Here is an 18,210-nt window from a genome sequence, read left to right as displayed (position 1 = left end):
ACCGCTTATCGAAGGGAGATCAAGACACTTATTTTAAAAATATTAATTTGTAAGTTATTAAGAAGTTTCGACTCAGTACCATGAGTTTAAAATAACTTTATTTATTTCCAAGTTGTTTAAACTATCGCGTGCAAAAACAAATTTACAGAATACTCCTCATACTGGGTTGCATGGATGCAACAAGAAAGTTGCAAGTAGGTTTTAAGGAATTTAAGACACTTTTAATTATGTGAAAAGATTGAAACGATCGGTACACTCCAGTTATCCTCAAAGAATAACTTTACACTATTCCACTTTTCTACAATCCTCGACATCGACAAAAAAGTCTTCAAAAAGCAAATGATGCGGAAGTCTCTGTAGATAGAGATCAAATTATGTGCGTCTGTTTAAGAAATCGAAAAATGCGTCCATGAAAAGTTTTTGTAGTTTTGTGAACTCCGTACATTCACTTAGTTAAAAACTATCACTTGGCGATATTCAAGTGTCCTTCCTTTTCCGATATTGACGAGGAGATCTTAAAAGAAAAAGCAAGCAGAGTGATGTAAACGCTTGCTTTTAATCAAGAGATGTGTTGCATTGATCTCGTCCTATGCGTCTGCTTACGAAATCACATTCTTGAAAAGTTTTTGTAGCTTTGTGAGCTCTTCAAGCATTTGAAGTTGATAAAGCATGCAAGACTGAGAACTAAAGTAAATAATTGTTTTGTTTTACATTTTTCTGCCACTGGCTTTTAAAGTTAGTTTACTGATAAATTAGGACACTCTAAAACCTTGCTTGTCAAATATGTGTCGTGTAGATTTGTGTCAAGACTAATAGGAGAACTTGGAAGACAGTTAACTTTTTTATTTTTTGGTTAAGAGCGTTTTCAAAGAGTAGATCACTGATTGAAAAATTGCAAAATCCGTCCTAGCGGGATTCCAGTCTTGGGGAGTTTCCAATGGCGTATCATTCAAAGGTCCGTATTGGTGAGAAGCAGCACTCGTGTGAAACTTGTTCGAAGGCATTTCCTCGTGTTTCAGAACTTAAGAGGCATGAATGAGTGCACACTGTTGAGAAACCATATTCTTGCGAACATTGTTTAAAGACATTCACTCGATCTTCATATTTAATTTCACACATGAGAGTTCATTCCAGTGAAAGGCCTTATTCTTGTGGAGATTGTTCAAAGACATTTTCCAACCTTTCAAACTTAAGAGTACATTTGAGAATCCACACTGACGAGAAGCCCTATTCGTGTGAAGTTTGTTCAAAAGCATTTTATTCGAGTTCACACTTAAAGGAACATTCGAAAGTCCATACTGGTGAGAAACCTTATAAGTGCGAAAATTGTTCTAAGTCATTCACTCAACTTTCACATTTGAAGCAGCACATTAGAACTCATGCTGACGAAAAGCCTTACTCGTGTGAAGTTTGTTCAAAAGCATTTTCTACGAGTTCAAACTTAAAGCAACATTCGAGAGTCCATACTGGGGAGAAACCTTATAAGTGCGAACATTGTTCTAAGTCATTCACTCAACCTTCAAACTTAAAGCAGCACGTAAGAACTCATGCTGACGAGAAGTCTCATTCGTGTGAAGTTTGTTCAAAAGCATTTTCTTCAAGTTCAAACTTAAAGATACATTTGAGAGTCCATACTGGTGAGAAACCTTATAAATGCGAACATTGTTCTAAGGCATTCACTCGACCTTCAAACTTCAAGCAGCACATAAAAACTCATGCTGATGAAAAGCTTCATCCGTGTGAAGTTTGTTCAAAAGCATTTTCTTCAAGTTCAAACTTAAAGATACATTTAAGAGTCCATACTGGTGAGAGACCTTACAAGTGTGAACATTGTTCTAAGTCATTCACTCGACCTTCAAGTTTAAAGCAGCACATAAGAGCTCATGCTGACGAGAAGCCTCATTCGTGTGAAGTTTGTTCAAAAGCATTTTCTTTAAGTTCAAACTTAAAGATACATATGAGAGTCCATACTGGTGAGAAACCTTACAAATGTGAACATTGTTCTAAGTCATTCACTCGACATTCACATTTGAAGCAACACAGGTGTCCTCACTCTGAGGAGAAGCACTTTTTGTGTGAATAGTGTTCTCTGGCGCTTCCTTCCTGACAAATGAAGCAAAATAAGCTGTGTAGAAAACCTGACTAATGAAAAGCGTGTTTTCTATTTGCTTCATTCACAGAAAAAACAGGAATTTGTGTTATGATGTTTAAAACAAAAATGAATAGGAATGATAGTAATTTTGATGAAGTTGAATGAGATTGCAAATTAAGCTGAAAAACAATTGCTGAAAACTTGCCTGCAAATAGTGACTAGTCACTATTGTTAACTGTCAAAATTCCGTGTTTCCTAAATTTCCAGACTTATAATTATTATAAGAAAGTATTTAAATTATTTCAGTAACTAAAGTTTTTGGTTCAGACCGTATTGACACTTTTCCAATATTGAGGAGGAAATTTAAAATTAAAAAAAAACGAGGAGAAGTCTGATCTCGTCCTGTGCTTCTGCTTACGAAATCACATTCTCGAAAAGTTTTTGAAACTTTGTGAGCTCTTGAAGCATTTGAAGTTGATAAAGCATGCAAGACTGAGTACTAGAGTAAATAATGTGTTTTGTTTTACATTTTTCTGCCACTGACTTTTAAAGTTAGTTTACTGACAAATTAGGACACTAAAACTTTGCTTGTCAAATATGTGTCGTGTAAATTTGTGTCAAGACTAATATAAGAACTTGGAAAACAGTCAGCTTTTTTATTTTCTGGTTAAGAGCGTTTTCAAAGAGTTGATCACTGATTGCAAAAATTGCAAAATCCGTCCTAGCGGGGGATTCCAGTCTTGGGGAGTTTAGTGCAATGGCGTATCGTTCAAGGGTACGTGTTGGTGAGAAGCAGCACTCGTGTGAAACTTGTTCGAAGGAATTTTCTCGTGTTTCAGAACTTAAGAGGCATGAAAGAGTGCACACTGTTGAAAAACCATATTCTTGCGAACATTGTTTGAAGTCATTAATTCGATCTTCATATTTAATTTCACACATGAGAGTTCATACCGGTGAAAGACCTTATTCGTGTGAACATTGTTCAAACACATTTTCTTACCGTTCAGTTTTAAAGGCCCATTTGGGAATGCATTCTGGTGAAAGGCCATATTCGTGTGAACATTGTTCAGGGACATTTTCCAACTTTCACATTTGAAACAGCACATAAGAGCTATTGCTGACGAAAAGCCTTACTCGTGTGAAGTTAGTTGAAAAGCATTTTCTTCAAGTTTGAACTTAAAGATACATTTAAGAGTCCATACTGGTGAGAAACCTTACAGGTGTGAACATTGTTCTAAATAATTCACTCGACCTTCAAGTTTAAAGCAACACATAAGATCTCATGCTGACGAGAAGCCTTATTCATGTGAAATTTGTTCAAAAGCCTTTTCTTTAAGTTCAAACTGAAAGATACATTTGAGTGTCCATACTGGCGAGAAACCTTACAAGTGTGAACATTGTTCTAAGTCATTCACTCGACTTTCACATTTGAAGCAACACATGTCTGCTCACTCTGAGGAGAAGCACTTTTTGTGTGAATAGTGTTCGCTGATGCTTCCTTCCTGACAAATGAAGCAAAATAAGCTGTGTAAGAAGCCTGGCTAAGGAAAAGCGTGTTTTTTATTTGCTTCATTCAGAGAAAAAGCAGGAATTTGTGTAATGATGATTACAATAAAAATTAATAATTCAAAAATGAATAGGAATGATAATAATTTTAATGAATTGAATGAGATTGCAAATTAAGTTGAAAAACTTGCTGAAAACTTGCCTGCAAATAGTGACTAGTCACGTCTGTGAACTGTCAAAATTCCGTGTTTTCTAAATTTCCAGACTCATAATTATTGGAAGAAAGTATTAAAATTATTTCAGTAACTAAAGTTCGCTGCCTCTGCTCATTACCACCCTTTTAATTCCAAGAAACAGTGATAAAGAAATGTCGGGGGTGGGGGGGGGAGAATATCAGTTGTGGAAGATGCAAAGCTTTGTAAGGCAAGCAGTTACTAAGATATTCTGTGAAAAGAAAAAATACGGAAATGCTACGATCGCAAGGGAAATTTTTTGTGAAATAACTGTCCGTTATTCGGAGTGTCCGTTATTCAGAGTGAATTACATGGAATGGCCTATATTGAGGGACTGGGACTTGCAAAAATGTCCCTTAACACTAGAAAGACGGCGTTTTGCGTATACCTAGAAAGACGAGCAGCGGTCACTTTGACCGCCATACTTAAAATAATAGAAATTTCCTCCTTTCGGGATTTTCAGCCATTGAAAGGATTTGTTTCATAATATCAAAGTTTAATTTTACAATTTAATCCTAATATAGTCTGCAAATAAGTCTCAGATAGCTTTTTTTATTTTACGTTCGATCAAGTGAAATACACATGCTTTACACAATTGGCATTGAAAAAGAGGAAATTTGTACAAAAAAGATTAAATTTTCTTAGCATGTAATAACTAACAAGTACTATAATCAATCATGCATGTGTTTGATTTAAAAAATATCTTAATATCGCAAGATACCGTACATTACTATCTTTTACAGTATTTCAAAATACTTATGTTATCACGTCACCTGTATATTAGTCATTAACAGTTTTTTGTTTGGAAGTTAGAACAAATGCTCGTAGTTTTAGTTCCACATAATTTAATTTCACACTATTTTAATCTTTTTCCTGAGGTACTTACTTTTTTATATGCAGCAAAATTGATCAGTGGGGATGACTAGGCGGAAATTGAAGAAATAGGAGTTCTGTTTTTGAAATTTTCTCCTTTTTTTCGGCGTCGGACCCTTTTCACTCTTTCTTTCACTACTTTTTAAATTTTGATCATCAGTTTTTATTAGCGAGGTTTCTTCTCATTCTAATTCAGAAGAACAATCCTTTTCTGCAAATCTAGGCTCCGAAAAATATTCGCAATAATCTCATGAAAGCAAACTATTCTCATCGCTAGAAATATATTTCTCTTCAGATAAGTCAGACTGTTCATTCAAACCATAATCTGTTTTAGATATAAATCTGCAACAGTTTCAGGAGTTCCTATAAGTTTTGCCTGTCAACGGTTCATCTTGACATCATGAAGATAATTATGTGACTGAGCATTTCATTATCACCGAAGAAAATAAACGTCAATGCTTCAAGCAAAGCACATGTTTTGGTGCACAAAACAATTCCAGCAAACATTTTTGCAATTTACCTGTTTATATTTACTTCTTTTTAGACCCAAAGTAATTTCACGTGTCCAGTCACATGCTTTTCAAATTTACCTTTCCCAACTTTGCCCCCTGTGCAGATAGCAGAAAACTGAAACCATGCAACCAGCAGGTGTTTCGCATTTTCCTAACAGTTCAAAGAAATTAAACCTGACCAACAGGTACTACTCAAGCTCAAAAGAACATTACTCACCCTGGCAATTAACAATAGTCCATAGTACACACAACTGATAAGCGAAAAAAGAAGAAAAAGGATGCATTAAGAAAGGTTCACTTAGCGGTCAAAATGACCGTAGTCAGTCTTTCTAGGTATAAACATTTATAGCGACTATAATAATAATCCTAAAAGCAAAAAAATTACTGTTGTAAAATCTTAATAAATAGTTAGGAAAAGTCAATGTAGGAAAAAGAGTTTGAAAATTAAACGCAGCAAATATGAGCATTTGAAAATCGTTTGCGGTCAAAATGACCGCTTCCGTCTTTCTAGTGTTAATTAGAGGTGTCCGTTAAGGGAGCTTTCACTGTACTTACTTTTTACTATGCATATACTGATTTAAACACATCGATCACAAGGGTTTTGGACTTTTATTCCAAAACAGTTCCAGGATAGGGTTCAAAACCCAAACCTCCCTTCTCCCAACTCGTCTAAATTTGCGTTTTTTGAACTTCATATTCGAAAAGATACCGGTGAAGAGTCAACGGAGGGGCATTCGTCCCTCCCTTTTATCCGTCTCTGTTTAGTGCACATTTAAGTTAGAGTGCTTTGACACCTATTTTTAAAATTTGTTTGCTTTTATGTAACATATTCAGAAAGGCTTTCAAAAAAAGCACAAAAAAATGGTTGAATTTAAAAACTTTACCTCAACAAGTTACAAGTGAGTTTTAAAGAACTGGTAGATTTTTTTTTTCTTTTTTTGTATGCTTAAGTTATTCACTTATACTTGACCTTATTATTATTATTATTTCTTGGCATATATGTTTATATACTGAACTACTTGATTAACAAATCTAGAGATCAAGCAAAGGCAACATTAAAACCTTTTATTTTTAACTGTTTGATATTTAATCATTTAATCACAAAATTAATAATGAAATTTCAATGAAAAAAAAAAGGTTTTTAGAAATGATGTCACAGAAAAGAAATTTTTAAACACACGTGGAAAAAGATAAAAAATGTGAGAAAAGAATAAATAAATCAAAATTTTAAAACAGACTAAGAAAATGGAAAAAATGCCTGAATCTGAGAAACTTGAAATGTCTGCATATTCATTACCAGAGCATTTGAATTCCCAGATTTTTGCTATCTTAAGTGTCTCCAAAACTAGAGATTAATTTTTTGTCCTAAAATCTTAAGAATCCCAAGATTAAAAACTGGTGAACAATATTAATTTTTACAGATGGCATATTCGCTATTCGCTTAAATCAATTTGGATGCAAATGGATTCGCAACTCCAGAGCTCGAATACGCTACCTTGCGGTGATTAATAATGCTACCGAAAAAGGTAAAACATTCCATTCCAAGTGTTTTCTTTTTGGTATTACAGGCTTCAGAAAGTTTATGGTGTAATGTAATTTCAGAAGAATAGAAAAAAAAGCTTCCGAAAAACACGATGAAAAATTACTCATTCACAAAGCGTCAAAGCAAGTTATAAGTTACGGCATTTGTTTGTTTTACCTTTTTCATCCGCTATTAAAAAGTGGCTGCAGCGCCCCCATAGTTTATTGGAGTTTTGAATTGACATTTTCGAGTGGGTGTGGCAAGAAGACGAATTTACAAGTCCTCATATACTGAAAACAAAAGATAACAAAGGTTGAAAATAAGAATCAGTGCAAATTTTTTCTAGTCAAAGGAACATAATCACATAAAAAATTAAAACGAATTGAATCAGAGTCTCGTTCTATGTAGGTTCACATTTATTTCAGATTTCACCTAAAATGTAGCATTACTTCTTGAGATATAGCACTCGTAATGAATAAGAACGTCCGATTGCACCACCTTTTCAGCTATTAGCGTCAAAATAGAATCAGCTTTTGTACCCTTTAGGGTTTACTTGTTGATCTTTTTTTTTTTTTTCTTTTGGTTCGTTCATAATTTCTCAAAATATAGCAATCGCAAGAATGGCAAAAAAAGATTTGATTCCTCAATCTTCTTTTTAGCTATTGGTGTGAAAATTGAATCAGCACCTGTACCCTTTAGTGTCAAGATATGGACCAAATTACATTTGTGTACCAAATTTCGTTCGATTTCATGCAGTTTTTCTTGTAGAGGGGCAACAAAAAACCGGTCATACAGATACAGACAGAATACTTTTTCCAAAAATGGTTGAAATACCCTCGGCACACCTTAAAACGTGCAAATTTTGTCAAAATTTGAAAATTATCACGAAAGTATTACTTTCTTCTACATAGGGAAGAGTGTTGTACGTTGGGACACTTTCATACTTTAATTTTTATCGTCAATTATTTGAATCAAATTTTAAATCCAAAAGTCACATTAAAATACCCCAACATACATCTATGCAATATATCTTTAAAATTCAGACAGTTTGAAAATAAAATATTGCCAGTCATTTAAAGTAAAAGTTCCAAGCTGTTCCAAGGTGCAACATCCTATTGTACCTTGGAACACAACCTGTTGTGCTAGGGGAAAGTGTTCATGAAACAGCCATATACTTAAACAAATTTTGCACCAGAAAAAAAAAAATCATGGGGTAGTGACTAGTGATGGGCATAATCGAGATCTTTTGATAATCGAGATCTCGGGAATCGAGTACTTCTGATAATCGAGTGATTGATAATCGAGATCTTTTGAAATCGAGAACTCGAGCGATTGACTTCTCGAGATCTTCCGAATCGAGTACTCGAGCGATTGACTTCTCGAGATCTTCCGAATCGAGTACTCGAGCGATTGACTTCTCGCGATCTTTGAAATCGAGTACTCGAGCGATTGACTTCTCGAGATCTTTTGAATCGAGTACTCGAGCGATTGACTTCTCGAGATCTTTTGAATCCAGATCTCGAGATGTTTTAAATCGAGATCTCGAGATGTTTCAAATCGAGGTCTTGAGACGTTTGAATCGAGTACTCGAGGAGTTCATTTTCTGAGCTTTTCCAAAATTGAGTTGACTGCTACGGGGGTGCCCACTAAAAGGGGGTGGGGCATGGCGCAGCCTGTGCAACTAAAATTTTTAGAGCCGGTTTTTTGAGAGGGTTTTTTTAATCTCATTTTCGAAAGGGGGGAGGGGGTCCATGGCGCAGCCTGCGAAACCGAAATTTTTAGAAGCGGTTTTTTTTAGAGTTTTTTTTTAAATCTCATTTCGGGAGGGGGGGGGAGAGCTCTTTCTAGACAGATGCTCCGTAACATTTGAGAGGGTGTGCCATCGCCCTGCGAAAGGGGGGAGGTGGACTCCCTTGATTTCAGTTGAATTCCCGAGTTGTTTTGGCAGTGGTGCGCTCGAGATAGGAATGTGACATTTAGCCTACCATTTAGGGGTATAATAAGGGGTGAACCCTCCTGGCTTTTAGAAGTTTTAGGTTAAGTTGGGGGGGGGGGTATTGATACCCCCTTTTAGAAGGGGAATCAATACCACTTCCCCCAAATTCCATGAAAAATTCTAGCTTTTACATTTAAGTGGGTCTAGTTTTTGTTGTTTTCCGATAAAATTAGCAGATACACCTTTTGTCCCCTTACCCTCCGGTAAAGTTCGAAATGCAAGCTTGTTTTAGGGGGTCGATTCGATAGATTTTAGTCTTCATTTTGGGGTCGCAATCCTTGGGGGATGCAGGTTCGACTAGATTCCCTGTTAGCTTGTCAGAAACTAGGAGCTCGGCATTTGGGCGAATGAGTGATTTATTCGAACGGTTATGCATTTAAACTAATGATTTTCAGTTATCACATGACTATTTCGAATGGTTTCGGACTCTCAAACAAGAAGTTAATAATGTAAACAAGTAGGGGAATAGTTGCTCTGCGCAAAAGTACTCATTCTTTCCTAGTTTATAGCTTTGTTCTTTTTTTTTTTTTGATGTTCTTGTTGAGAGTAGTTGAGTATATTTATCTGATTAATACATGAGGAGGGAGGGTAAAATATTTCTGATTGCGTTTTCCAGAGGATTGGGATTCCCGACGCATTGAAAAGTGTACAAGTGTGGCTTGATGTGCATTGAAGTTCATGATTATTTTTTTTCTTTCTTGATCTGCTCTTTTTTATCTTCTTTTTCATTCGTCGACTTAAGGAATATGCAATAACAGTAAAAGTGTTGGGAGTGAAGTTGAAATGTTTCTGAGTGCATTAAAAAGAAATATTGAAGTTTGTCGTGTGGGATTAATTTTAGCTTCCACTCTTCGGCCCAATTTTTAAATAAAAATTACATTTTATACAGATTGTTTTTTTTTTTTTTTTTTTTTTTTGAAATTCCATACGCAAGGTATTTGTGACTTCTTGTGTGCGTAGCATTTATTTTTGCGTGGGTAGTTAAATTTAAGTATTTTGCTTGTTTTACTCGCTTCTGTTTATGTCATATTCCTTATAGTTTCGTAAATGTTGATTAGTATATTATTTACTCAACTTAAAAATTTTCAGTCAATTAATGTTCTGATTTTATGGGTTTTTTTTTTTTTTTTTTTTTTTTTGTAAAGTTGAGGCAAAACTGCTGAAAATGCTTAGGCTCGTAACGGTCCATTTCGGAACTTAAGGTTCCGTAGCTACGTTTTATTTTCCGTGCGCTGGTCCTCAAATAGGGTTAAAATTGATTATCAAGTTTCTCTGAAAAACAAATTACGTATTCGGTTTTCAAATCATCCGAGATGCTCGATAACCGAGCATTCCACAGCAAACAATATATTATACAAGAGAGAGCGCGGGGGAGGGGGGTAAATGGCTCAGACCGCGCCATTGAAGTTTTGAAGAGGAGAGGGTAACTTAAGCGGACTTTAATTTATTTTAGGGGGTTCAACGTCGCATTTGAGGGATGAGTGTCATCGTCATGGGGGGGGGGGGGGTACCACTGAATTATAAAAACCTTGCGTTTAAACATTTCATAAACGTTTTAACATGGCTGTCACAGCGTTCACAATCGCTTTAAAACGTTTACTCAACGAAGTGCGCTCTCTGAGTAACCCCATTAGAAAAAAAACAGAAGCAAATTCAATAACTTTATAGAATGACAGGGATGACACATTTGAGAAGCAATTATTTGATTCTAAAACCTTATAGAATGACAGGGGTGTCCGTCCGTCCCCTGTGCGAGCTTTTTATGACAATCCCCCCTCCCGCAAGAAACGATAATCCGAAAAAGGGCTAAGACTACATTAAATTTTCAATTACACGGTTTGTACCATGTCAAGGGCGCCCATATGCAAAATTTTAAGGGGGGGGGGGGGACTCAGATATTTTCCCCATGGTTTAATAGGATATTTTTCGCATAGAAACCGATTTCAGTACAAATTAGAGTTATTAAAATTTGACATTTTTAATAACTTATTGATTAATTGCTGGAGAAGAAATGATTTTACATTTTTGCAAAAAAAAAAAAAAAAAAGTACTAAAGGCAAGGATGTCCTAATTTCAAAGAAGGGGGAGGGGGCTTGAGCCCCCACTTGCCCCCCCCCCTATATGGAAGCCCTTGATACCGGTTTAATATATTTTTAAGTTTAACAACTCTCAAGTTTAAACCTGCTAGTGTCGCCCAACGACTTGCCCATATTATCATTATCCCTCACTTTTTAATAAAAATTGTACATACGTACGTATTTAATCTTAATAACTGTCAAGTTCAAAACAGTATGGAAAGCGTTTCTCTATCCTTTTTTTTTCAAGATTTCACCACCGGATCACACCAGGGGCGGATACAGAAAACCATTTGAAGGGGGGTGGGGGTCATGAAGAAGAAAGCCCTCCCCCATGAACGAAATTCCCGTTTTAAGTACGAAAAAATTCTGAAACTTTTTTGGGGGTCAATAAAAAGCCCCAAATCGGTCAGGAATAAGGCACACAATTGGGGATAAACGTTGCAAATTAATTTCATAAGCAATAAAACAAAGTAGTAGTTCAAATATTTTCTTTGAAAAATAATTGATGTATTGAAAAGATAAGATACTGTCATCGTTTGCATTTTATGCATAAATTATTTGAACTCAATGTGTACGGATACTATTCTCGAGAGTTCAGGGGGGGGGAGGTCATGACCCCCACGACCCTCCATTGTATCCGCCACTCACACAACGCATGCCCCTCCATAAATCTGCTCATATGATAATTAATAATTTTCGTTCTAAAAATATCGTTCGATTATTAACGAATCTCTGAATTATCGAAAATTCGAAGCCAAACATTCAACTATTACCCCATGCAAATAAAGCAAGAGAAAAGCAATCATTCGATTTTAAAAATCATTCCAAATCTATCCATTTCAAGAGCAAATAGCACCACCTATGAAGCTCTTCCCCCAAGAGCAATACCCCCAAAAGAGACAAAATCCCCTAAAAATTACAATCCCGCAGTTTACGTCAAAACTCCCCCCTCCCCCTCCCCTCTTATTTGCACCCATTGGAATGAATTACACGAGAAGTTAACCACTTGTTTTATTAAGAAATAACTAAGTACCTTTGTGCCGAGAAGTAACATGAAATAACAAACGTTTTGTATCCCAAATATACAAAGTACTGCAGAAACGTGTTTTGGAGTTTTAACGTACCCTTTTTTCAACAAAATAGTAAGCTTTTACATATAAGGGGCCATTCCTTTGTTACATATGGATGATTTTGGCCATTTTTGACCCCCTTCCCCCCATGTAAGGGTACGTAAGGTTTTTCAAATCCCTCCCCCTATTCTTACGTAAGATTCCATTTCGTTTTTAGAAATAATGAAATAACTAATCTCATATCACTGGAATCGAAATTTAATTCACTATTATTAAATTAAACCTTTTTGCGTGAAGAAATATTTACTAAAAAGTTGGAATATAGACTGAATGTGTTTTCGACATTTTTTTGTATATGATGCGATAGTAGTTTTAAATAAAACATGCCATACATAGTGCAATTCTTTTATTGTGTTTTACATAATTAATTCTTCGTAAAACAAATAAAAAAGTCATCCTAATACGTTTTTATTTTCCAGACGCAAATGAAACATCGGCTTGGAAAATACTGCTTAAGAATGCGTTTGAACCCCTCTCCCCCCCCCCCCAAGTATGCAGACATTTTTCCACCCCCACCCCCACGGGACCCTTATGTAATTAATGAATGGTCCGTAAAGACATCCAGTAATGTCCTTACATCCACAATCTCACTATTTTGCGTTGAAAAAAGGGTTCCTTGAAACCCCGAAACACGTGTCTGCAGTGATCTGTATATTTGGGCTCCAAAACGTTTGTTATTGCCTATTACACTTGTATCATTACCCAATCGTATAGTCGAAGGTGAACGTAAGGGGGAAGACGTCCCCTCAGGTTTTCAACTTAAGTATTCCCCCTTTTTACCTGAACTATAATTTTAATGCCTCTCAAGTTAGAACCTTATATAAGCGCATCCAACCTTTATCTCCACCACCGGGAGACACAACACATGTCTCCCACAGACCCGTCCATGTGTTTATTCATTAGCACCTTTCGCTCAAAACATATCATTAGACTACCAAGCATCCCCAAAGAATCATTTGATAATCAAGCATTCAACAGTATACATTCGATTATAACACTATTCGAATGAAACATTCGAAAGGCAATTATTTGATTGTAATACCAATTAGATCGCAAGGGGATCTATTCCTCAAGTGTGCTGGCACACTTTTTAAAATTAAGGATCCTCTCTCCCCCTCAAGAAGGACACTCCCTAAAAAAGTCTAACGTCCATTAGGAATTTCAGTGGCTCAGTCTGCGCAATGACCCACCTCCCTTGTGGTTTCAATGCAGATTTATTCGGAAGACAGAAAAAACCATACTCATACATTAGTAAAATCATTAACTTTTCAAAGCCAGCCATTTGACCGCCTAAATGACGGATCCGCCCTTGCAACTAAAACACTTCAGAAGCAAGGGTGCTCACCGCCCTGAGGTCAAGCCCCCCCCCCTCAATATCGCAGAAACCTCCCCCCAACAAATGAGAAAATACCCCTTAAAACACCCCCTAAAAATGTCAATAGCACAGTCTGCGCCATGACCCCCCCCCCCTCCATAGGTGGGCACCCTTGTCAGAAGTCAACTATATTGAGAGGTTCATTCGATTATCAAATCGATCGAAGAATAACACTGCTCGAGTGATTGACATCTCGAGAATTCAAGATCTCGAGAACTCAATATCTCGAGAACGCAACATCTCGAGAACTCAACATCTCGATAAGTTCAAAGCGAGAACTCGAGCAGTTGATCGCTTGAGAACTCGAGAAGTGATAGTCGAGAACTCGAGATACGATAATCGAGAACTCGTGGTAATCGAGTTCTCGAATGATCTTGAATAATCGAGTGATTCGATTATGAGAACTCGATTATACTCATCACTAGTAGTGACTAAAATCATGATTAATAATTATGAATAATGAATTATTAGCTGGCATTAAATGTTTCAAAGACTACCCAAGATTAGAACATTGTTCCGTGTTCCTAAACATATCCTAATTAACAAGATTGAACAATACATATGTTGTACCTTGGAACTTGTCCTAAGATACAAAATGTTTGGCTGCTTCAAGGTACAATCACCACGTGGTCAAGGACGTTGCCGGGGGGGGGGGGGTCCATGGGGTCCGGATCCCCCCTCTTCCCGAAAGACCCCTGTCCTTTTTTCTCAGTTGTTGCACCTCGCATTAACAAAACTTTTTCAAAAGAAAAAAATTTTACGAAACCCGGTATTTTCCCTTTAAATATTCTCATTAATCGGCAATTTTTCCAGCGTTTGAGTCAATTCAGAACACGAGAACCTCGTGCAACAACTTCAGGTTCCCAATTTTCGGTGTCGCGTACTCTGTCCGAAAAGGAGAAATTTCTGTTTCGTCTTTCAAACCAGCAGTGTCGAGTGACCTTGAAATTCAGCCTCTCTCCCTTGATCCATCAGATTGCCATCGGCAAAGTAAAAGCAAACATTTATTGCCACTTTCGCCGCATCCCAGTCTCATTGACGTGGTTTTCTTTATTTCTTCCTTCTTTCTTTTTGGATTTTCGTGGATTTCGTAGACGCATGTTGCACGAAACACAGCCAGAAGGGAGGTGTGCATTCCAGGTGAATCAGTAATTGAAATTCCTATTCTTCTCTATTTTAACACACAGATTTTTTGCTACGTCATACTTACAGGAAACATATCTTGAACAAAATTGTATGCAAAAGAAAATTAAGTTTACCCAAACTAGGTAAGGTACAGTGCTCCCTTTTGAAGTTCTCTTAATAATACGAGCAATTTTACGTGTTAATGTGTTTTTCCATTTAAAAACTAATTTTAGATTCTAAGCCAGCAGCGTAAAAAGAAATTCTACACATTTCATGTGTTTGAGGATAAGAAAAAATAATTATTGATTAGTATTTTTTCATTTTTGCTCTTTTATTTTTGGCATGGTTTATTTCAGATTTATTTTATATTTTGATAAAAATCTTATTTGAACTTTTAGTTTATTTTTTAACAATAATGGATTACTTATGTCCCCCCGGAAGCTTACAACTTTTGAACGATTTGAAAAAACGGCTTTCTATAATCCTGATAGGTGCATTTTTTTTTTTTTTTTTTGTGTGTGTGTGTGTGTGTGTGTGTTTGTTTTCTTTTGAAAATTTGTGCTTCACATTGTTGGATACTAAAGGTTTTATTTTTAGCAAACATTGAGATACTTCTCTCTCCTTCCTAGATTTTTTACTGATGTTTTCCCCCCGATATTTAAGCATGACCATGGAACACATTTAATGGCCAAAAAGAACTCGCGTTTGAAGGTAAAATAAATAAAATACAGTAGACACTCGTTTTACGCGGGTTTATTTAACGCGGTTTAAGATTTGATACCTTTATTTTATTTTACGCGGATGAGTTTCGGTTTTACGCGGATGCGGTTTGCAAACAGATAAAAATTTCCCCTCTTTCAAAATCCAAACTCCTAAAGATTGCAGATTACGCGTAATCAACTGCATTTTGGCGGGCTAATAATCGAGCTTGGGCCACTGGGGACATTTTATGCGATTGATTTCAGAGCTCTTCCCAGAAGTAAAGTTATTTAACTCACACAGTTCAGAACTCACTGGAAGAAGAGCTTTCAGGAATGACAAAGGAGGCCAAAACCAACGTGGATACCGACGTTGGTGACGCATAACCAAAAATGTTCACACTGAAAAATTTGAGCCATTCCTAGACAATAGAAATGATCTTTCTGATTTGTTAGTGAAGGAATATTCTATCATAGAAATGACGCAAGCGATTATGGATGCGTTAATGCTCTGCAAAGAATTACAGGGGAAAATTCTTAATGACTTCCAAAAGACAATCATTGCCAGCTCCTCTTTATAAACAGAACACGAAATTAATTTGTTTTCTTTATTCATGCTGTGCATTAAAGTCGATATAAGTACACATTATACTTATTATACAATTAGTCATCACTAGAATAAAGTATTTTGTTATCTACAGAATGAAACCCCTATTTTAACACTAATATTAGGTCTCAATTTCGGCGGCATTTCCGTGGAACGTAACCCCCGCGCAAAACGAGGGTCTACTGTAAATGAATACATAAAACTTGAAGTTGATGTAACAAACTTTTTGCGGCATCAAAATTTTATAGAAAAATAAACTTGGAAATTACTTCAATATTTTACTGTGATCAGTTTATGAAATTACAAGTTAGGCCATATTAACGCATGTCATAAGTAATTTATTCGAAATTATTACTTTTAAATCTTACTAAATTGTGATTCTATGATCCCAATAGAAAAAGTTAGTTTTAATTGAAGAAAAAATCTCTCATTCGATGTTGTTCCGTAAAACATATTTGTAATTGCATCATTCGAATACGTTTTCTGATTGTTATTCACTGGCTTTGTACTGATGAGTTATTTAATTAGCATCTATGCATCCATCTGTAGTAAATTGTGAAAGTAGCATTAAACGTACCAAAAACAGGTATGTGCATTTAACTATAAATTACTAGGTGAAAATTATCGCTATTTACTGCATTACAAGCAAAGAATCAAAAAAGTTGAATGTTAGGTAATATTTTTTTGAGTTTTTCTCGTTTACATTGTTTTTTCTTTTTTTTCTTTTTTTAACTCTTATTTTTTTCAAGCTAAAACTATTTGCTATTTCTTGCAATAGAGTGTTTTGCTAAAATCGCATTAAAGAAAAAAAAATCATTACCTGCATTGTAAAATATGATATGTCTTGTTAAAATTAACAACATGTTGTTAAAATAAAAATACACAGATGCTTAATTTAATTCTTTAGGTATACATTCCATTACTCGACATGTAAAGATTCCTTTTAGTTTCGCATCGAAGAGAGCTCAGGTGGCTCCATCTGGTGTAAACTGGGCATCAAATTTTCCTGTGACATTCACATCTGCGCCTTAATGGTGGGTGGCATATGAAAGAGTGGATGCCATATTCTTTCTTCACACTTGATTCCGCAAAAGGCTAAAGCCTCTAACTCAGCCCCCTTAGAAAGAAAAAAATTATGATGATAAAAAACGGCAATACGCCTTTTCTAATATTTAAAACTTTTTCGAACAGCTTTTATCCTTTGAGGAATAGTGACTTCACTTGAGAACCCCATTTCTTTCTTGCTCTCTTGCTCTTTTTCAGCTAACTGAAATCACTATGTCAGTTGGTTGAAGAAGAAAATATATATGAAAAAATGGTTGCATCAGAGGGAACCTCAATCGCTCAAAGAGTTAATAGTTTGTTCAAGCTTTTAATTGATGATTAGGAATAATAATTAGAAAACGGATAAGATTGGAAATTTCATTCTATTTCATATTATCAAAAGAATAATATAAATGTAAATAAATAAAAATTAATTCAAGCTTTTTAAATGAAACCTTGTAAATATTTTTGTTGAAAGAGTTGTGGGATTTTGCCTGAAATGTTCAAATCAGATAGGGTTACGTTACATATAGCAATCATATAATTATACATTCGACCCCATACATATAGATTTATTTATCCTCATATAAATAATGCCGACCATCGAGTAACTCGTGTGTTTCAACAATGAATTGTCGCCATAGCATGATAACTTGATAATATGTTTTGGTAATGTTTAACATGCAGGGAAAGGCTTTGTTGTGACAAGGCTGAACTCGATCCGGTAACTTAAGTTTTACTGCTAAGACTGTGTCATTTCAGCGGAATGAAGAAACAAAAACAATTAACGTTATCAGACCCCGAAGTGGTTTTTTGAGGGGAAAAAGTAGGAAATAAGGAATCAAAAATTTAAAAAGTAGGAAAAAAATCACTTAAAAAAGTAGGAAAAAATAGGAAGAGATAGGACTACACACACGTCAAGACGACTGACAATCATTAGTATGAAAAATAAACTGGTGGAAACAAAGATATTAATTATAAAAATATGAAAATAAAATCTAAACAAAGAAACACCTTTCACCAATACAGGAACAAAATTTTTAAGTGTGAAAGAATAAAATGCAATATAGCGATTGCAAAAAAAAAAAGCAATAATAATAATAATAATAAAACTCCTATTTTGGTTCAATAAAACCATTTTTGTTAAATATTTGTTTTGTCAAAAACGAAAACATTCCTTCGACAGCATCCATTTATCATTTAAAAATACTATCACTTTCAGCTCCTGTTATCATAAATTATGATACAAAAGCAAATATTAAATTAGTTTTAGTTAAAATTAATCAGCAGCTGACATACATTCTTGCATAAACAGAGGCAGATGTTTGAATTTGAAAAAAAAAAAGGAAAACGACCGAAAATGCAAAACTAAATAAATGTATGAAATACACCGCCAGCCATTGACTGAGTTGGTGGTAT

At 35.4% G+C, this 18,210-nt stretch overlaps 1 protein-coding gene across 1 annotated transcript in view; it reads left to right on the top strand.

Moving 5' to 3' along the window:
* The first annotated feature begins 900 nt into the window (after positions 1-900).
* Positions 901-18,210, top strand: part of LOC129226906 (zinc finger protein 239-like) — a 62,167-nt gene continuing 44,857 nt past the window's right edge. The window contains exon 1 of the mRNA XM_054861536.1: positions 901-1,912. Within this exon, the coding sequence (XP_054717511.1) occupies positions 1,118-1,912 (795 nt within the window). The 5' untranslated portion in view covers positions 901-1,117. The remainder of the gene's footprint in view (positions 1,913-18,210) is intronic.

Source organism: Uloborus diversus, chromosome 7, assembly GCF_026930045.1.
Source record: "Uloborus diversus isolate 005 chromosome 7, Udiv.v.3.1, whole genome shotgun sequence".
NCBI classification, from domain to species: Eukaryota; Metazoa; Arthropoda; class Arachnida; order Araneae; family Uloboridae; genus Uloborus; species Uloborus diversus.
The sequence above is the reverse complement of the archived record's forward strand: the minus strand, read 5'-3'. Positions and strand labels throughout refer to the sequence as shown.